This window comes from Chelonia mydas, chromosome 3 (assembly GCF_015237465.2).
Source record: "Chelonia mydas isolate rCheMyd1 chromosome 3, rCheMyd1.pri.v2, whole genome shotgun sequence".
Taxonomy (NCBI): Eukaryota; Metazoa; Chordata; order Testudines; family Cheloniidae; genus Chelonia; species Chelonia mydas.
In genome coordinates, this window is record NC_057851.1 from 57,860,962 (window position 1) to 57,883,379 (window position 22,418).

At 37.4% G+C, this 22,418-nt stretch overlaps 1 protein-coding gene across 13 annotated transcripts in view; it reads left to right on the forward strand.

Annotated features, from left to right (window-relative positions):
• Nucleotides 1-16,918, forward strand: part of MYO6 (myosin VI) — a 177,374-nt gene extending 160,456 nt beyond the window's left edge. For 8 of the 13 annotated variants that reach the window (XM_043542540.1, XM_043542545.1, XM_037894354.2 and 5 more), the window contains 5 exons: nucleotides 4,254-4,357; nucleotides 6,454-6,585; nucleotides 9,110-9,136; nucleotides 11,351-11,569; nucleotides 13,559-16,918. In XM_043542540.1, the coding sequence (XP_043398475.1) occupies nucleotides 4,254-4,357; nucleotides 6,454-6,585; nucleotides 9,110-9,136; nucleotides 11,351-11,569; nucleotides 13,559-13,758 (682 nt within the window). In that variant the 3' untranslated portion in view covers nucleotides 13,759-16,918. The remainder of the gene's footprint in view (nucleotides 1-4,253; nucleotides 4,358-6,453; nucleotides 6,586-9,109; nucleotides 9,137-11,350; nucleotides 11,570-13,558) is intronic. The other 5 variants (XM_037894355.2, XM_043542542.1, XM_043542541.1 and 2 more) reach the window with 1 other exon arrangement.
• The last annotated feature ends 5,500 nt before the right edge of the window (nucleotides 16,919-22,418 follow it).

Sequence of the window (22,418 nt, forward strand, 5' to 3'; positions counted from 1 at the left end):
GGCCTTTTTGATAGCTAGAGCGTCGGCCAGAAGAGTCAATGAACTGAGAGTGCTTATGACAGGCCCACCATAAACTACATTCCATAAAGAAAAGATCTTGCTACGCCCCCACGTGAGATTCAAACCTACAGTAGTTTCCGAGTTTCAGATGAGTCAGGTCATCCACTCACCTGTAGTTTTTCCTAAGCCATGTGCCTTGGAAGAGGAGAGAAGGCTGCATTTTCTGGACATCTGGAGCACTTTAGCTTTTTATCCACTGTGACAGGGTCAGGCCAGATGGCTATAGGAGAGTAATAGAAGGCAGATATATTAGCCCCAGGCTGAGTAGGTCCCTTTTCCCTGGGTAAGGTAACAGGGAAGGTTCCAGAACAATCAGGAACCTTCTGGAGACAATTAAGACAGGCTGATTAGAACACCTGCAGCCAATCAAGAAGCTGCTAGAATCAATTAAGGCAGGCTAATCAGGGCACCTGGGTTTTAAAAAGGAGCTCACTTCAGTTTGTGGTGTGCGTTTGTGGTGAGGAGCTGGGAGCAAGAGGCACTAGGAGCTGAGAGTGAGAACGCGGAATGTTGGAGGACTGAGGTGTACAAGCATTATCTGACACCAGGAGGAAGGTCCTATGGTGAGGATAAAGAAGGTGTTGGGAGGAGGCCATGGGGAAGTAGCCAGGGAATTGTAGCTGTCACTCAGCTGTTCCAGGAGGCACTCTAGACAGCTGCATTCCACAGGGCCCTGGGCTGGAACCCGGAGTAGAGGGCGGGCCTGGGTTCCCCCCAAATCCTCCCAGCTCCTGGTCAGACACAGGAGTCATCAACCTGGACTGTGAATTCAGAAAAACGGCCAAGATGAAGGCTGCCGTGAAGCTCCAAGGCGAGCAATCCACCAATAAGCTCAAGACCCACCAAGGTAGAGCAGAAACTTTGTCACACCACATAGAACAACGGACATTAGAAAGACACTGAAACTATTTGTTTCCATTGCAGAGCAATCAAGAAATCACCGTGTATTGGCTTAGAGACTTTTGAAATGGATCTCGGGTTATATTACCCTTTGTTACCAACTAGCTGGCATTCTCCTCCTACCCACAACCTCCCAAGAGGTAAAAGCTCATTCTACCAGCTACTTCAGCTGCATCTCCGAGACATACCCGTACTAGAGAGATGTGTAGGAGAGCTACTTGCAGCTCTTTGCATACCTTCACAAGACATTATCCCCTGGTGCAGTTATGAACTGCGCAGACAGCTGTGGGGACAGCAGTACTACAGACTGCTATCACTTCTGCCTCCTCACACCCACCATCTGTTTGCTTACTGCTTGTTAATCTTCCACGTGTGAAACACGCATAGGGACCATCACCCAGGGAAGAAATGGAGGATTTTATCTGGAACTGGAGGTTCTTCGAGATGTGTGGTCCGTATCTGATTTCCACTACCCACCCACTGTCCCCTCAGCTGCAGATTGGTTATATTGTGGTAAGAATGGGAAACTGGACAGACATCAGCACACACAGTCCGTTATGCCCTCATTAGAGAGCACAGGAGAGCTACATGTAGGCCAACGGATTCTGCTTGCAAGAAATTCTGGACTCAGGCACATAATGCACTTGTGTATATCCCATGTGGAATACAGATAGGGACCAGCCATCTTGAAGAACCTCCAGTTACAGGTAAGTAACCTCCTTTTTGAGACTGAATTTTAATAATCAACTGCCATTCTGATTTTGGTCCATACCCATTATTTGGATTGTGAGTACAGTAATGAAGACTAACAGTATGAAGTGGGTGTTCTTGTTCTTACTACTTCCAGGCTACTTAAAACCAGTAGAAAAAAACAAAGTGGTGATCTCAGCACAGAGTAGTACTGTAATAGAAAGGCTTAGCCATTCAATTGGATTAACATTCTTAAAGATTACTTGTTTGACCAGAGACCTTCTGGCTTACTTCTGTTGATCTAAACTCTGTAGGGGATTCTTAGGAGTGATGGATGATGTTGCTAAATAAGGAAAATCCTCAGGATTTGTCAAATTAATGGTTCAGGAAGGTTAGACATGTAGCGGAAATTACATTTAACAACAATCCTTTAATGGCATACTCCTGATATTTTAACAGTGTATTAAAATATTTTTTAAAAGTAGTCTTCCATTTAGTCATTTGTTTCACAGGTGAGATTTTATATACATATTTTATATTAGTGTCTTGTAATTATAGAGGGAGGAAAATGTTTTCAAAATGTATTTCAACTTTGTATTGTTTAGTGGATGAAGAATATAACTTCTGTATGAACTTGTCACACGTGTAGTAATATATTTGTAATCGAGGGCTGTCATTACAAGTCAGTAAGTGCACATGAGAATGGTCATAACAGGTTGGAGATTGCTTTAAAGAGTAAGGAATTGCAGAGTTAATCATTTACATGTGAGGAGTTGTTTGAGTTGCTATTAACAAGCATGTTTGTATAAATTAGCTGGTTTTATTCTATCCCCTTGATGATTATTTGTGTATGTAGTATTCTGTCTGCTCCAAGGACTATCACAACTAGATGCCCCATGTCACTGGAGAAATCCCAAATAGAATCTCTCTCTCGTGAGTGAGTGTGAAGTTACACAAGTTGTCCAAACACCTATAGCTGAATAAGCTTCCATGATTAATATGTTTTTGTATAAATTACATAATATATTAAAATTAATATAATTATATCTTGATAATTTTAGAAGTGTAATACACTCTAGGAGTTTGGAGAACTTGTGTAACTTCATAAAAACAAAATGAGACTATATCTAGATATCACTCTGTACTTTACAGAAAAGTAAACTTTCTGTCATATACATATACCTACTTGCATTCTAATGATATTGTACTCATGCAAAGACATGACTACAATACAAAGTTGCACAAAAAGAACATGGTATATTGTTTCTTATGTTCATTTTTTTAGTGATATGCCTATATCTAGTGATGTGCTACCCTGGTAATAACCTCAACCCCTGGCCTGGAGAATGGATCCTCCCAGAGTTTGAGATAATTTAGTCTGCTTCCTGGCGTATTCCTGGTCTTTAGTAGAGGCTACCAAACTCATGTATCTGTTATCTCAAATCACGCAACAATTCAACATGTTCCGTCATTCATTAGGGATGGTGATGCTGCAATCCCAATTTGAGTCCTGTTAATGCACAGGATAATCACAGATATGAAGAGAGTGCTTTCATCCCTCAGTCATAATTGCTAAGAGCGAAAAATAAAGATATTATCTGCATTATTGTTGCTCAAAATCAAATGACAGTAGTATATTATAGGATATTAAATTTGTCTGCCTTGAATGTACTACAGTGAAGACTGATATATTTGAAAAATCATCAAAGTATCAAGTTAGGTCATTTTATCATTTGTCTGGGCCTGATGTAGTTAGTCCTAACTTTCATAATTACCATGGGGTCCTATGCCTTTCAGCCTTTGTTCTGTGAATGGTGGTGTCTCATGGCCTTTCCATCCACGTTACTTAATGCTGATTTTTTGTGAATAAGTGAGACACTTTACAGTTACTTTAATTTAGAATTAATTTTATTTCTTCTATTACATTGGGAGTTTTGGATGAAACATTGATTATTTTATTTATTCTCTGTGTTTTTAGACAGTGTAAGGTGTTTCCCTTTAAATTTTGTTCTTTTCTACTTTGTCATTTTCCCTCACCCTTGTTTTGCTAGTGGAACTTAAAATTTACTTTGCTGTTGTTGTTTACTGCCTTTATTCTGCATCACTATTACTGATGTCCTCAGGACTATATGTAGTTCTGGGAACAGTTTATAGTTAAAAGCTGCTGCAAAAAGAGTAGTGGAATACACACAGCCTTGTTTTCAGCAAGCCACACTTACATATTAACTTCTAGTTTGTTTTAATCTCTTTGCAAATGAGCAAATTGAACATTTAGAATACAAAGTACATACAAAATATATATTTTAGGTAAGTCAGATTTTGGATCTAAATTATACTCCAACTGGAGTTTCTTTTTAATAATGCCAATATGTTACAATAAAGATATATTATGCTGCTGGAAGTTATGAGGTGAATTTTATTTTGTCTTTTTTGCATTCAGCTCTTAGAACATATAATGTTTTTCAATGTAATGCGTATTGCATAGAGATGATTGCGCAATCTGCTTATCCTGTTGTCTCTAATATTTCTTCTCACTCTCCTTTCCTTTCTGTACATTGAACATTATTATGATTGTTTATTGGTTATTATTGTTATAACTGTAGGGGCCCTGTAGTTCAAGCCACAAAAGCTGCGGCTGGCACTAAGAAGCATGATCTTAGTAAGTGGAAATATGCAGAACTTCGTGATACAATCAATACTTCCTGTGGTAAGTTTATGTTTGCTTGGGACTGAGGGGGATTGTGTTCCAATAGTACAATAAATCTATCTCCTCTTTCACCAGGACAGAATTTTGAACTCACTAATTTAGTCTCAGATGAAAAACTAACTTGAATGACTTTTCTCCAAAGGAGAGAGCAAATATGCTATTTCCCTTTGAGGAAACAGATGCTATTATGTTACCTGTTATATTCATAGTTGTATCTGTGAAATTAATACACTTCAGTCAGGAGTAACTTGCTATAAATTCTTAATGACATTGTTTAAAAATAATTTATATTTCAGTGAAATGGAACTAAATACATGTGGTTTTACCCTGAATTTGTAAGATCTTCTAAGTTTATAACTGTAATTTCTTGCCTTCACCAAAACTAAAAGGAACATAATGAGTTAATTTAAAACACAATCTAGATGTGTTGACATTGTAGCTGATCAAATTAGTATTTGCTTAATTTTCTCAGAAGTTACATCTTATCTATATAATACTTAGATATTTTCAGTATCATGAAGAGATGAACTAATTTGTAATAACAAGGAGTCTGGTGGCACCTTAAAGACTAACAGATTTATTTGGGCATTCTTCAGATGCATCATTTTCTGGATACAGACTAACAAGGCTAACCCCCTCCACCAGCCCGATAATCTGTAATATTCCTTTATATTGTATTATAATTGTTACCTTGTGTCAATTATGAACAATTGGTTTATATCTTGGAAAAGATATCCGTCTTGAGGCTAATGGATGTATCTGTCAGATGCCTCATTCCTCCTCGGATATCTTAGATAGAAATCTATCCATTCTCAAGATTTGTTTTTAAACCACTGAATTAGCCTTAAATTTGAGCCTTTTCTTTTATAATTTTTGAGCTTTTGGATTAAGACACTGTTGGCTGCAGACTAGGGCGTGCAGTGGGTTAATGCACTTAGCTGTTCACCTCTGGTGAACCCAGTTCAAATCCTCTTAGGTGACCAGTGACATGCATTTGGTATCGTTCTACCATCTATTGTCTGTGTGGGCCAGATAATTTGGCAAAAGTAACCATCTCTGTTTAAAGGAAAAAGTCCAGGCCTTGATTGAGTAGCCAGGCTGCCGAGTGTTTTCTCAGCAAGCTAGTTCCCTGTATGGTTGGCAGGAATGAAGTAAGTTCTGCTTGTAGTAATTAATAGGCAAAGAAAGGAAATTGAAAATCAATACTCTAGATGACTGTTCCAAACCTGGCAGCCAGTCAGCTGCTGCTAGGCCGTCCCTACCTCCAGAAAAGAGAAAAAAACCTTCCAGGCTGTCCACTGCATTCGGCTTCCAGTGTGAGGAGAGGGAGAAGGAGAAGGATGCTTGGACCCTGTGGGTACTGGGGAAAGACACTAGAAAATCCAGCTGTGAATCTTTACGTTTCTCTTCTCGCCACTCCCACATTGCAGTATACCTCCTCTGCCAGTACTTGCAAGGGAGTCCTTGGGAGTCAGTCTTACAGCTGTCTTCCACAGATCCTGCACCAGGGGAATGCTCTATGGCTGAATATGGGTCTTTTAGATTCCCTTTATGCCACTAGGCCTTTTTACACATCACAAAGGGGCCAGAGCATAGGTGGTGATCTTGCCCCTGGACTTTAGTAAGGAGAAGAATATGCAAGCAAGGGACAGTGAAGAGGGTCTCACCAGCATTTGGATCCACCTTCAAGCGTGATGTGAAGCCATTCCCTTGCCATTCCTCCTCCTCCTCCCTTGCTCATTCCACCTCAGCTGAACTGATAAGTGTGGTGTGTGACTTTCACATGAGTGGGAGTTTATCAGAGACTGACACACACAAACTTATTACCCAGTAATGTATGGCTGGTATTAAAGATATTGCCTAGTCTGCTTGTATCTGTCAGTCCTGCTGCAATCAGGAATGCCAGAGGTCCATATTGTGGTGCTTGTGCATTGTCTCTCACTTGTTACAAGCTTTCAATTGACTTGCATTGTACGAAATACTGTTATGTTGTAACTTGCTCTAAAATTATGTAACTAATATATATAACATATTTTGTAAATAGGTTTGTCATCTGATTTTTTGCACTCTTTCCTTCCCTGCTGTTTTTGAGACAGATATTGAACTATTGGCAGCTTGCAGAGAAGAGTTTCACAGACGACTAAAAGTGTATCATGCATGGAAATCCAAGAATAAGAAACGTAATACAGAAACAGAACAGCGTGCTCCAAAATCAGTCACTGACTATGGTGAGAGAAGTTTTGTTTTTGTTTTTTTTTAATAAATAGGGAAAAAATTTCAAGTGAAATGTTTCTAGAATAAACAAGCAGATTATTTTTTAAAATATTTTTCTCTGTTATGTTGAAGAAAAGGGTGATTTTGTTTAAATATGTTTGTATGAAAGCAGGTAAAATACTTTTTAAACTGATTTTAAGACAAATAGTTTGCAGTTAAGATACGGTGTTACTCATAAGATCCAGTATAAGTTAACCAGAATAATTATTTTCTGAACAATCATATCTACTAATTCACATTTGTTATAAGTTGGAAATCGTTTTAAATTTGGTATTTTGTGTGCTGGCAGTTTGTTAGAAGTTAACCACTGGGCAGAAAGATACTTAAGGCTTAGCTGATGAAGAGCACTCTTTGTAAAAGCTGTATTACAGGCTACTTCAGCTACATCCTATAACACACACAAAACTTTCTTAGGTTATTTAGGAATCAGGTTATTGTTAGCAGAAAACCCTCCCTCTGAATTCTGCCAGATATTCTGGTAGATATTATCAGAATTCTGGTAGGCATTATCAAAGATAGACCAAATCAGAGATTCTAAATATTCTTATAGTCAACCTGCTGTACCTGAACCAACAGTGGCTGTAAAAAAAAAAAAAAAAAAAAAAAAATTGGCTTGCTGCAATACTAATAAAAAAGCAGACAATTTTAGCTCGTGGCTGCTCCATGGTATGATTGTTTTCAGAATAAGCATGACATAAAACATATTGAAGACAAGATTTTTTTTAACCTTTGTTTATCCAGCAACTGCTTGTGTTCCCTGCTGGTTCATTTTAACCAACAGCTTAAACTTTTTTACAGTTTAACTTCTGTTCAATAAACTTTAATATTAAAAATGTGTGAAAATGGGACGATTTACAGTCTGGCTCTCACCCTGCTGGTCTCATAAATGGTGTTCACTACGTGAAATTTCAAACACTGCACTAATGAGAATGAATGCTTTTGCCTTTTAAGGAATTAGATGGATGATACAGGTGTATTTTCAGAGAGTGCATATAACACTATTTGGTGTTAATGGGAATAATGTGCATTAAAGAGCACAGATCTACTTGTCTGGGTATACCGCAAGAAGGACAGGAGACTTGTTATGGGTTTTAATCAGGCCGCAACTTTATTATATAGATGTCTGGGACTACCCGGCAGATAAAGCGTACAGTGCAGGCAAATCCATGCTTATTCAAATCAATTTTCCGGGGCTTCCACCAGCCCCGCTTTGTTTCCATCCAGGTCCCCCAGCCAGCCCATGGCTTGAACCTTACCATCCACCAGCCTCGTAAGAGGGTTAAAGAGGGCTATGAGAATGAGGTGGGGGGTTGGCTCCCTGACATACCATTCATAGGAATCCCCGAACCCCCTCCCCCGTTCTGTTCCTTTATCCAGTACCTCCTTTTAAGTCCTTTACCAGGCCATTTATCTGGTCACTGGCTGCCCTCCCTGTGGAGTACCTTCACTGAACATCTGCCACAAGGAGGCGCCAGTGCAGTCACTTTGGATGTATGTATGCAACTCTTATGGCTCTCTGTGGGAGACCCACATTTGTATTGTATCTGAGTGAATAAACCACATAGCAATCAATTTTATAGCAACTCTAGTTTTTCATTATAGTTTTTTTCCTTCATCTTCTTAAAATGTGGCATTATATTTCTTTATAAAAGTCGGATCATTGCTATTGATACTGACCTTCAGAAATTCATATTAGTGTCACAGTAAATTCTTATTATTGTAAGTAATTACACTAAATGAACATTTCAATTCCATGTATTATAACTAATCATCACTATAGTGAATAATTACTTACCTGATTTCTTGGATGCTTGTGCTATAATTCTTTTAGATGTCACTGAATACATGATTCAAATGACATATTTCTGTTTTTATCCACTCACTAATATATTGTAGTTTTATGCAAACTGTCCTGTAATTAGATGTCAGTGGGCATGAGAAATAGAACATGTTCAATGAGCACTGGTTCAGAGAAGGGATTAGAATTAGTGGGTTTTACAGTGCCAAAAAAAATGGAGCTGCCTTTCTCTTTCCTAGATATCAACAGAACTGTGGCAAATTAAAGAATCATTTTTCTTTCCATGTAAAAATGTCAAAAGTTTATTAAAGGTATCACATGAAATAACTAACAAAGATGTATCCTTGCAATCTGTGCTGAGTATACCTGTACCACTGTTTTTTGTTCATTTGTTTTTTGTGACTGGGACTATAAGTCACTGAAAAATCAATTTCAATTTTATATCCTAGTTAGAGTATAAGCAACCATAGATTTGTGAAACATAATACAAGAAAACATTTTCTTCATGTCAATAAATAGCACAGAAAGGCAGAGAATTACCTCAGCACCCACATTTCCATTACAAGTGGACTCTCCATTTGTCACCTGGTTTGGTGATACATTTTCAGTATTTCGTAAAGTTTAACTTTAACAGCGTCAACGTTGTTATGTTTCCTTCAATATGGAATATTTGTTTACAGATTTTGCACCAGTTTTCAACAACTCAAGTAAGTGGGGAGATGGTTAAGATAACTTTAATGAATAGGAACATTTGTAAGCTCTATACTAACTTCAGTTGAACAGCGTTTTGCTATGTTTGTATGTAGAATCGAAGTATACCAATCAAAAATATTAATTCACTGACCACAAAAAACATTAACTCAAGATGTGGACACTTAATGGCTATATGTATTCCATCACCACAGCCCTGTATAGCTTGAAAGCATGTCTCTCTCACCAACAGAAGTTGGTCCAATTAAAGATTTTACCTCACGCACTTGGTTTCTCTAATGGTTGTATATTTTTGGATTTCTTTTCATAATGAGATCCTACATGTTGGGAAAAACACCTTTTTGATGTAGGTTAATTGGTGTAGGTTAATCTCATTTTTTATTTCAAGAAATGCTGTGCTATTTTAATTCTACCCTTTTTATTATATTTGTACACATTTTTCTACTGTAGCAAAACTCTGCAATCAACTTAATATAGCAGCTGTTCTCTTAGAACAAAAACTAACGTTAGGGTGCTGGCTTCTTTTTTAAAATGGAGTAGTTCTGTATGTTTCAAAATATCTAGCACTGAAAAGTGAAGGCTGAGCTGACTGCTTAGAATTTTTATCCTTTAGATTTACGTAAATGTGCAAAAGGATAGAAATAAGACCTACTGATTGCTGTTGTAATGCAGAGATGTGTTTTACAGTAGCATGTCTTCAGTGTGTTGTGATGCACATTTAGGCAATTCACAAAGATTCATGAAGTTCTATGCAGTTTAATATAAATAAATACAAAATTTTATTCTTTCATATGGAACATGTTTTATCAATGTTAGTGTATAAAAGTGGTATCCACAGATAACTCATATGTAATAAACATTACTAAAAACCTGATCTGTAGAAAATCTTTTCTTGTTTTTCTTATGTAGACATGAAAAATTCTTGTTTTCTGTATAATTTTCAGGCACTAACATTTACATTTCAGGCCTTTTTTCAGATGTTGCTTTCTACACTTTAATGAACCATTCTAGTCCCTTACTAATGGAAGAAATAGCAAGTGCGGCTTGCTATTCTCTTCACTAATGTCTTGTTTATGAAACTGCAGAAATATATACATTAAATGTGTCTGCCAATTTTTAATTTTATTAAAGTTCCAGTATAGATTTGCTACTTAATAGGTGACTAATATCTATTAATATGAAGGTTGCTATTTAGAAGCATCGGTCTTGCTTTCAGAACTTCTTAAACATGAAACGAGTTGCCTAAAAATATGCTTGTCTCCTGTAAATTTTTGTTCAACTGAGCTGATTTTAATGACATACAGTAAATACTTTTTGAGGGCAGGTCTACATTACAGTACTAAGTCGACCTAAGTTACGCAACTCCAGCTACATGAATGACCTAGCTGGAGTCGATGTACCTTAGGTCGACTTATTGTAGTATCTACACCGCGCTGGGTCAACAGGAGAGAGATCAGTGTTCAATTTAGCGGGTCTTCATTAGACCCGCTAAATCGATCTCTGGTGGCTCAATCGCTGCGTGTATATCCCCTGGTAAGTGGAGACAAGCCCTGAGAGTCTCAGAAAGTAGTTCTAATTTGTAAGTTCAATGCACATTTCAGAAAGCAATTTTTGGTGAGTGTTTTGTAATAAATGGACATTAATCAGCATTTCTGTTAACACGTTATATGTCTTTAATGATATTACAAGATTTTTCTGTTATCAAAAGAACATCTTTCTTTAGATATTACAATATTACATTAGCCTTTCATATCTAAAATTGCTTGTCTGTGGTATAACTTGATTTTGTGGAGAGAGAGACTATAATATAGACTAGTTGCTGCTTAATAATTTGCTTTTATGTGGGTAAAGGGTTGGATGAAAAACAGTATATCTTCAGTATTACTCTAACCCTAGTGGCTTTTTAACCACCCCATTGTATAGATGAGCTCAAGGCCAGACACCATTGTGCTGCAAATTACCAAGTAGGCCAACGCTAACTCTTCCCAAGTCACTACCATTGCAAGAGCGCTAACTGTGAAAATGCAGGAGGGTAAATTTTGAGTCACGTGGTTTTAGCTAATTTGCTTTTTAGCATTGATTTAATGTAATTAATACATTATTTAATGACGAAATATTTCAGTTTTTTGCACATGAAAAAGAAGGCGTTTGGGGGGAAGGGCTGCTTTTGCTGTTTTATCTGCAGTTGTAACTCTGTTTTCTGTAAATAGCTCAACAGAACCCAACAGCTCAGTTGCCTGCCAGGCAACAGGAGATTGAAATAAACAGACAACAGCGTTACTTCCGCATTCCCTTCATTCGCCCAGTAGACCAGTATAAAGATCCTCAGAACAAGAAGAAAGGTTGGTGGTGTGCACATTTTGATGGGCCTTGGATTGCTCGACAAATGGAACTTCATCCTGACAAGCCACCTATTCTGCTTGTAGCAGGTTGGTATATTCTCTTAATTTTTGAAAAGAAAAACTCAAGTATAGAAAATATTCAGTGCTGATATTTATATTGTAGCTGTGAGAGGCTTGGTACAGATTCCAATAACCTCTGGACCAAAACAACATCAAAACCAAAGATAAAGACATAAAGTGATCTAAGAAATAGTGCATGGTCACTGCTTTATTTATCTGATTTTAAGTAGCAGTGACAGCAGTTGTGGGTAGGGAGAGACTTAAGCAATATATCATTCCATTATGAAAAATAGTTTATAATAGTAGGATAATTTTAAAAAGTCAGAAATTAGGGCATAAACGCATTTATCTACAATTTTGAATATTTATATATTTAACAATGTGTTTATAAATGTTTCCTGGACTTGTGGGAGATCCTTTCTCTCACCACCTAGCCTCAGTCTGCTGCCCTTTCATTTACTGTTCATGGCCCAGAGGATACTTTTATTGGCTCATAGATTTTAAGGTCAGAAGGGACTATCATGATCATCTAGTCTGACTTTCTGTACATTGCAGGCCACAGAACCTCACCATCCCACTCCTGTAATAGATCTCTAACCTTAGCCTGAGTTATTGAAGTCGTGAGATCATGATTTAAAGACTTCAAGTTACATAGAATTCACCATTAACACTAGTTTAATCCTGCAAGCGACCCATGCCCCATGCTGCAGGGGAAGGTGAACCCCCCCCCCCCACGGGGTCTCTGCAAACCTGACCCAGGAGAAAATTATTTCCTGACCCCAAAAAAGCGATCAGTTAGACATTCCTCTCTTTGTGTTGAAATATTCCTTACCGGGGATCGTGCTGCTGCAATTGATGCAGCGGGGGTCAATTTAGTGGGTCTTAATCGTCCGCAGAACGCTCTCTGATCGACTCCGGTATTCCACCAGAATGAGAAGAGTAAGGTAAGTCGACGCGAAAGCGTCTCCCATCGACCCAGTGCGGTGTAGACACCGCAGTAAGTCAACCTAAAACTACGTCGACTCCCGCTACGTTATTCACGTAGCTGGAATAGTGTAACTTAGGTTGACTTGCCCCGGTAGTATAAATAAGGCCCTAGTGAAGACCCTTCCCAGGTGACTTGTGTATTGTCTTACGGTCAGGGTGCAGTTCCAAGCACCTAAGTTTGTTCTCTCTATGCTAATTAGAAGTAATAGTATTTTTAATTATTATAGAAATATCTACCTGGTGCCTCTTTCATGTATTAAGTGTGTGTGTGTGTGTGTATGTATGTATGTATGTATGTGCACACATACATATATATTTATATATATATATATGTATACACACACACACACGTTTCCTATGGGTACACTGTTTAATGTCCCTCCTGGCACAGTAAAAAAAAACAAAAATTGTTTAGCTGCATTCTCCATGTATTTGGATTAAATGTACATATAGGTAATACCAGTTGACAAATGTCATTTTAAATGTTTAGTGTGGGAGACTGGCTGATTCAGCTTTTGGAAGTGTTACACAAAACCTTTTAACTTCTGGGTCACTTGTTCAGATCTGAACAAGCTTAATAATGATAATTCAGTAGCATTTCAGTCGCTTATGTGAAACAAACTGATTAGTAATTTCCTAGTGGACAGGGTGCCCACATTTCAAAAACCATTCTTGTCAGTGATCTCAGCAGAAAAGACCTGGAGGCTGAGAACTCTTGACAACCCCTGCAACGTCTATCCTATTCACTTTTGAAGCACATTTGCATGTCAGTTGCAACATGCAGTATTAGCCTATACTGCAGCTGTCCATGCTATACTTATTTAATGGGTAGGAGAACTTCAGTCTCTTCAATCTATCAAACTGGTCTCATAGCACTAATGTATGTATGTTTGTAAACTACAGTAAAACATTGTCTCTTAAAAGCAAGATACACATGGGGGGGAACAAAGCAGATGTGTAATTTTTGTTAATGGGATCTTGAACCATGTAAATGGTTTTATAAAACCAATTTTGTATTAACCATTTCAGGGAAGGATGATATGGAGATGTGTGAACTAAATCTTGAAGAGACTGGCTTAACTCGAAAGCGTGGTGCTGAAATTTTGCCGAGACAGTTTGAAGAGATTTGGGAGCGCTGTGGAGGCATCCAATATCTTCAAAATGCAATTAAGAGCCGACAAGCTCGTCCTACGTATGCAACAGCTATGTTGCAAAGCTTATTAAAATAGTCACCTTGCACATTGATATTAGAGTTGAGAACCCTTACTATGATATAAAGGGAAGAGTTCCTCTATGCAACGGAGGATTTAAACATTCTGTAATTGTGTTAGAGATGTTTAATTTAAAGTGAACAGATTTTATTAATCATGGGAGTTTAATTTGTACTTTTGATGTTTAATTTGTGTAGTGAACTCACTAATTCTGTGGACCTCGCAGAAGTTTCAGTCAAGTATGTTTGTTGCATTTTCTTTATATGCTGCATCCTTCTCAAAAGTTTCGGTTATAATGCTAACACTGTAAAATACCACTATTGTGCTTGGAGTTTATCCTAGTATGTACCCTATTACAACTTCCTTTTTATAAAATCCTCTTCAGAACATGCAAAATAGTAACCTTTCAAGGATGGTCTAGTGAAGAGGGTACAATGTATCTTATAACTGCAATTGTGAGGCCTTAGCTTCAACTTCTTCTCCAGAGAAGTTGGAGTGTACAGTACTTCTATATGATCAAAGACATTTTATGTCCTGATCTGAAAGCTGCTCAACATCTGTATGTACTGACTTTTTGAGAAACTTATGGGAAATCTTTGATTTCTTACCTTGTCTCTTAGTTTAACTGACATTGTTCTTTTATATGTTTTGAGAAGAGCACATATGTATTTGAAGGATTGTGTAATAATGGAGGGACTCAACGGATGTGCTGCACATTTAGGCTTGCATTTCTCTCTCAATTTTTTTTTTAATACCGATTTCTTGCAAACACCAATTATATTTTTTCTGACAAAACTTTGTTAGGAGTCCTTCGATAGTTAAATTACCCAGGTAGTGTAATTTAAATACATGATGCAAAAATTGTCTAAGATATCTCTTTAGATACATTTAAGATTAAAGGAAAGCATAAGGGAAATGTGTTTTTTTTTTCCTTTTTGTTCTTTTTTTAAATAGTAGCATGGCATAATTATAATACAGAGGTCTGAATTTTAAGAGATCCTTTTTACTTTAATCCGTGCACACAGATGGTTACTTCTGTTAGATGGTATCAGAGTCTTGCTCAGCAACGCCGCACTGGAGTGTCTAATTACAGTAGGCTACTTCAAATGGCTAAATTTTTTTGGTCAACTGTAATAACAAACTTTTCCTTCAATCACTCTGATTTCTTTGTACTTCATCTCCCTTCAGGGTTTCCACCTTTATGTAATAATGCCCTTGCTTCACAAGTAAAATGCTTGTGTATAGGAATTATCCATTTCACACCATGAAAACTGCCTTTTATTTATTTATCTGGGTGTTCCTAATGCTGGCCCTATATCAACAGATTAAAACTTGATATTTATATCTCAGTGCTAGAAAGTGGAAAAATATAGATATAGTTTGATGCCTTCTAGTTAAAATTAAATAGGTATCATTTGAAAGCAAAATATTCTCTCTTCCGGTAGTGAAGAACAAAGCTTACATCCTTCAGTTTACACACACACACACACACACACTGTACAGTGCAGTAAGAAAAAGTGATGAGAACACTTCCTAACTGTCAGAGTAGAGATTGTGTGCATGCCACAGTCAGTCTGTTCTCAGAAATACACTCCAAGTTGTAATAAGTGTGAAAATCTTTTAGTAAAGAACTAGTTATTTATTTATGAATCCACTACACAAGTGATTGACAGTGTCTCTGAACTGAACATTGAAAATGTCAGTGTGTGTTTTCTTTCAAGGTAAGTATCGCATCGCTCTTGGGTCATGTGGTGGCATTGGTCAGGCTCTCAAAATGTCCTTTTTCTTCCCACACCTGACACTTTACTTAAGCAGTAATTATTGACTGCAGTATGAAGGATGCATACATGAGGCCCCAATTCAGCAATTTATTCCATCACATGCATATATTCAACTACATGAATTCAGTGGTACTGCTTGTGTGGTTGAAGTTAGGCACTTGTTTCAGTACATTGCTGAATTCGGACCAGAATTTCAGAGCCTACAGTCACCATATTCTTGGAAATCCTAAACATTATAAGAAACTGGAGCATTTAATAGGCACATTTAAGGAAGTTTTGAACTGTCTTGGAGCTCAGATGCTCACGCTCTTCTTTTTCTATCTGAATTTTAGTTATTGTCTAGTTATGTATAGTCTCATGATATTTTTGGTACATTATAAAGAGTTTAAAAAATACAATTTATTCCTGATATTAACACATTTAAAAGTGTTCTCTTGATGCATACCCATAACTTCCCTCAGTAGTAACTATGGTTATACATCGGGAGGAAATTAGCCTTTATTATACAGTATGGCATATTTAAGCTTCTTATGTCAGAGTATATTTGTAAGTCACTCAGATATCATGGCAATGGGTCTGAGATAAGAACCAAGAAATCTTTCTTACTTTAGTCAAAATGGAAGCAGCTGGTGGCTGGATGTTATCATCTGACACATTTCCCATCTCTTCCTATTGCTCTCGGTACTTGCTCTTGTCTTAATTTGAGCCAGTGAAAAATTTCTAAAGTTTGCAATTTTCCAATTTTGACATGATAGCATGCATTCCAGTAAAGGTCTCGGCTGGAAGTGGCTGCTGGTAGCTGAGCCTGTTAGTACAGCAGAAGTCATTCTCAAATCAGAATCAAGGTTGGGGTTAAGACCACAATCAGCTGCTTACCAGTCCTTTGCATTAGCTGATTGCTAAATTAGACGCTTAGTTATCTCATTGGTGATATGGAGTTAGCCTCATTGTCATATGGAGAATACAGTGTTGGCTAATGCTGCTCCTGATATCTGGCAGTAAGGAGTAATTTGAACCTGACCTGACACTTCAACAGGAAAATGAATAGAAAACATTGGCTCTGTTCTATGTGTTTGATTTAAAAACCAAAACAAACCTGGTGTCCAGAGTAGCTGGCACTTTTCACATGTAGCATGTTAGTAAATAAAAAGAAATAAACACACATACCAGGCTGTATTCCTGATCACGTGACCCAAGAATATGGATCTACCTAGAATTTTATCAAGTCATTAAATACATCCTTTTCTTTCCGTTGATGAGATTCTATTTTTCTTTTTGCACTTGCACCCTCTTTTTTTGTTTTTGTTGTTTAAAAATATTTTTCAAGTAGTTTACCTAAACTGATCTCTTAATGATGTACTGAAAGTTACACAAAATAAATACATTCCATGTTGAAATTTGTCTGGTATCTCTTTCTTTTAACCCAATACTTGCAGTTTAAGTGGGAAAAGTTGACCATGTGTAGAAAAATGTAAAAAAAAAAAAAAAAAGGCAGAAAGGCCTTTATGAAGGAAAAGAAATATTGTAGATGAGTAACGGTCACTTGACACACTGATTGAGTGTCAGGAAATCAATTAAGGGATGACCAGGTGAGTTATAGTACTAGCAGAGTCGCCCAGTCCAAGCAATACAGACAGGCTGAGTGTTAAGACCACCCTTTCTTCATGGGAAAGGGAGTTACCTCAGAAGAGGACATTTCATTTTGTGGTGATGTCAAGGAGCGCATAATGTTGAGATTTTGCTGGTGAATTGGGATCCCATTCATTCAGCATTGGAGTGGTTACATCCTGAACGTAGCTTAGAATAAGAGTCCAACTTATTATGCCTGTCATTGGCAGCATCCAAATGCATAGAAGGGTTTGGAGGTCCCTGTAGAGGAAAACAGTTGAGTGGTTTATATGTGCTAAACTCTCCCTGTTTGTCCCTTCCTTCAGAATCATGTGAACACGTCACAGGAGTTGATGACTGGATGTGCAGACACAATAGTATGCATTTGGCTCAAAGGTGGGTGGCTGTTTCCCCCTGGAAGTCCATTGCTGGGATGAAGTTCTGAGTTGGCATGGATGGAGGGGAAGGTGACATGGAGCAGATCATGAGACTTGGTGTTTGGATCTGTGGGCACAATATTATGCGTTGGGACCCACAGGGAGGCAGTCAGTTCCCCTGGAGGTCCACAGCTGGGCCTCACTGGCGAGGCAAGGCAAATCGGAGTTGACGTGGCAGGAGGGATGTGCTCTGGGACCAGCTGATGCCTGTTTTACACTCTTTGCAGTCAGGAAGCAGCCACCTGAAATGATTATAGTTCATTAGTTGATTAGGGATTTTGTAAGAGGGTGATGTAATCATCAGGGCACAGAGATATTTAGGGAAAATCCAGATCCGGGGTCTGATGCTGACTGGTCTGAAATGCTGCAACAGAATGGTATAATGGGGAGCCACCAGCCTTCTCTCGGTTGACAAGGCCAGAAGGTGTGTGAATCATCAGGAATGGGGAGGATCCATAATTACTCATCCAAAACTATTGTATTTGGTACCGTAGTTATTCAGGGACAATGAGGTACACCTTCCTGAGCAGGGAGCAGATATATTGTTGGCTGTTATGGAGGAAATTGTTAACTATCTGGGAACCCAGGTGGGACTGGTGTAAGGCAGCCAAGCAAAATGACTGGTGCTCCTTGTGGCATGTGTCCAGTGCAAGGATTTGTTCCACACAGGGTCTAGGTCCCTGATAAGCTGGAAGTGGATTTAGAGAAAGGCATCTCCTAAACCAGCTGAGGAATGGGACTGGGGCTCCTGATACCTGGTACAGCAAGAACACAACCCCTTTTGTCCAGCCCCTTCACTCTGGTACTTGGTGAAGGGGTCCCAACGATGGGCTGGGACCAGCTGTGGAAGGGTTGGGGGCTGATGGCAGCCCTCCATCAGGTGAGAGCGATTAAGGAAGGGCTCATGGGCTGCACTGTACAAACTATCTAGGAACTTGCCAGCAATGAGACAAGTTATTAAAGTCGCAGCCTAATTGTCTTTCTTCCTGCATGTCTGGGACAAGGATGAAGTGATGTTAAGCATCCCTTTGGATTTATCCTATTTCAACTCTAGATTCTACTTGCCTGTGACAGTTTTTATGCTCTTTATTTCCAAATTAATTTAAGACCCAAACATCAAATTAGGATGTAATTATGATAATGAAATTAAATACTGATTGAATCTCCTATGCAATTTTCAAGTAAACAGTTTTATTATATTTTATTGAAATACAAAAGGTTTACATCCAGCAAGTGTATTTGGTAATTAATATTTAATAGTGATAAATACAGTCATGAGCAATCATTTCATTATTCAAATACACATTTAAAAGTGACTTCTTTATTGCCTGACTAATGAAGAGTTGATATGAATTGAAATATACGAAATACACTGGAAAAAAACAGACTATTTTGCGCATTCTTAAGTGATATGATCAGCAGTTACAGCTAACATTTGTTGGAAGAGATCTTTCAATGCCCACTGAAAAATATTTTAAATGAGGTTCTACTCTGAGATGTGACTTGGTAAAATAGCATCATGGGTTCCCTGCTTATTGTCTAAATGATTTCCTACTCAAAATACTCAGTTTATAAATCATAAAGATGTTATGTCAGCCCTGCAAATTCAGTGGGTTCTTCTATCTTGCACATGAGCACCAGTAACACAGGTTCTGCATGCCAAATTATGGTTTGCACAGCTGTAACTAACAGGAACTTTGTCATCTATTCTGTTGACACTGCACAAGATAACACAGAATAAAGCTCACTCCCTCTTTGCTCTGGTGGCTCTCCAGCACTAACAATTAAAAAGTAAACACTTAATTTTTGTCACTAAAATAGCAGATAATACTCTGAATACACACACGATTCAGATCTGAATAAAGAGGTACCATGTTGCTATAGTACACTGTACTGAGTAGAACCGCATTTTTAAAGTTTTAATTACAGGTTTTGTTGTACAATAAAGGGTAAACAATGCCCAAATGTAGTATAACATTGATGCAGCATAGACAGACTTATGAATAGGACAAGTAACATCAATATTTGAATGTGGATTATGAAACAATCCAGCACAGACGGGTGATAAGTGTATGGAATCTTTATGGCTGCCCATTGCTTGTAGAGATGCCTTCTGCAGAAACTTAATGGTAACCATTAGGAGAGATCTGTGTGTATACTGAATATATATTATTTGTGTGTGTGCATATATATGTATATACTCTATTTGCTACCATAGAGTAATCATAAACACAAATCTCTTATGTACATTGTAAAATTTACAGAATGTTTCTTTATGCCTGGAAAGCCTACTTTCAGGAAAACTGCAATCATTTTGCTCCATCCAAAAGTGTGAAATCTCAGAGCGATAAATCTTTTCACCATGAATTAAACAATTAAATATGTAAAGTTTTGTTGGGGTCAGACAATTATTTAATGACAGTAGATGTTGAGATTAACAAGTTAAAGCTTTATAACTGTTAAAATTGTCAACATTGCATGTCAAAATATAAAAAGTGGGACTGTCGATTAATCGCAGTTAACTCATGCGATTAAATCAAAAAAATTAATCTTGATTAAAAAATAATCACAATTAATCCCAGATTTAATCACAGTGTTAAATAATAGAATACCAATTGAATTTTATTAAATATTTTTGGATGTTTTTCTACATTTTCAAATATGTTTATTTCAGTGACCACACAGAATACAAAGCGTACACTGCTCACTTTATATTATTTTTTATTACAAATACTTGCACTGTAAAAATGATAAAAGAAATAGTATTTTTCAGTTCACATTGTACAAGTATTGTAGTGCAATCTCTATCGTGAAGATGCAACTTACAAATGTAGATTTTTTTAAAAAAACAAAACAGTGCAAAACTTTACAGCCTAAAAGTCCACTTAGTCCTCCTTCTTGTTCAGCCAATCACGAAAACAAATTTGTTTACATTTATGGGAGATAATGCTGCCCACTTCTTATTTACAATGTCACCAGAAAGTGAGAACAGGCATTCACATGGGACTTTTGTAGCTGGCACTGCAAGGTATTTACGTGCCAGATATGCTAAACATCCGTATGCCCGTTCATGCTTTGGCCACCATTCCAGAGGACATGCTTCCACACTGATGACGCTTGGTAAAAAAATGATGCATTAATTAAATTTGTGACTGAGCTCCTTGGGGAAGAATTGTATGTCTCTGGCTCTGTTTTACCCGCATTCTGCCATATATTTCATGTTATAGTAGTCTTGGATGATGACTCAGCACATGTTGTTCATTTTAAGAACACTTTCACTGCAGATTTGACAAAACGCAAAGAAGGTACCAATGTGAGATTCCTAAAGATAGCTACAGTACTCGACCCAAGGTTTAAGAATCTGAAGTGCCGTCCAAAATCTGAGAGGGATGAGGTGTGAAGCATGCTTTCAGAAGTCTTAAGAGAGCAACACTCCAATGCAGAACCGACTGAACCTGAACCCCAAAAAAGAAAATCAACCTTCTTCTGATGGCATCTGACTCAGATAATGAAAATGAACATGCGTCGGTCCGCACTGCTTTGGATTGTTATCGAGCAGAACCTGTCATCAGCATGGTTGCATGTCCTCTGGAATGATGGATGAAGCATGAATCTTTAGCACATCTGGCATATAAATAACTTGCAACGCTGGCTACAACAGTGCCATGAGAACGCCTGTTCTCACTTCAGGTGACATTGTGAACAAGAAGCGGGCAGCATTGTTTACATTTGCAGGAGATAAACTCGTTTGAGCAATTGGCTGAACAAGAAATAGCACAGAGTGGACTTGCAGGCTCTAAAATTTTACATTGTTTTATTTTTGAATGCAGTTATTTTTTGTACATAATTCTACATTTTTAAGTTCAACTTTAATGATAAAGAGATTGCACTACAGTACTCGTATTAGGTAAATTGAAAACTACTATTTCTTTTTTTTACAGTGCAAATATTTGTAACCAAAAATAAATATAAAGTGAGCACTGTTCACTTTGTATTCTGTGTTGTAACTGAAATCAATATACTTGAAAATGTAGAAAACATCCAAAAATATTTAAATACATGGTATTCTATTATTGTTTAACAGTGCAATTAATCGTGATTTATTTTTTTAATTGCTTGACAGCCCTAATAAAAAGTAAATATACTTAAACACTAAGTTCTCAAGCAGCATTTTTCATATAGTACCTGTCTGTAAACGTTGAATAAAATTGATGGAAATATTTTTTTCTCTGTGTGTGTACAGTGAAATTGACGATTACTGATGTTTACTGATAAAAATCTAATGTTTCCATGCCTATTTATAAAAGCAGGTTGGAACTGCATTCCACTTACTGTTCCTTCTACTGGGTTCTCATACTGCTAGTGAAATGTAACACCGGCAAGATATCTGCTTGTATCACTTATCTTTGAAATAACTAATTAAAATTTTTAAGCCTTATACTTTAACACTGAACACTTAATAAATGCATTTTAACACTATATTCATGATGAATTTTTTGACTGTTGCACTGAGCAAAGTGGCTGCAGCTTTCCATTAACAAAATGGTGACTTTCACTTGATGTGTGCTCCAGTTTCAACACAAAATTGTAAGACTTTCTATTATCCCAAAATTTGCCCCTATACATAGCTTAGCCTGAACTCCAGTCTTGAATAATGCAGAACTTTTTTCTGAATACCTGTAAGAAAAAATCTTGTAAGAAACGTTTTTTAAAGGTTTACAGAAGTCCTTTAATAAGCATTCTCAAATTGAAATGAATTGAAAATGTTTTACTAAACCACTGTGATCAGGCAGGCAAAGTTTCACTAAAATCAACTAGGATTTTCCAAGTTGTTTCCAATAGAATATAGTAG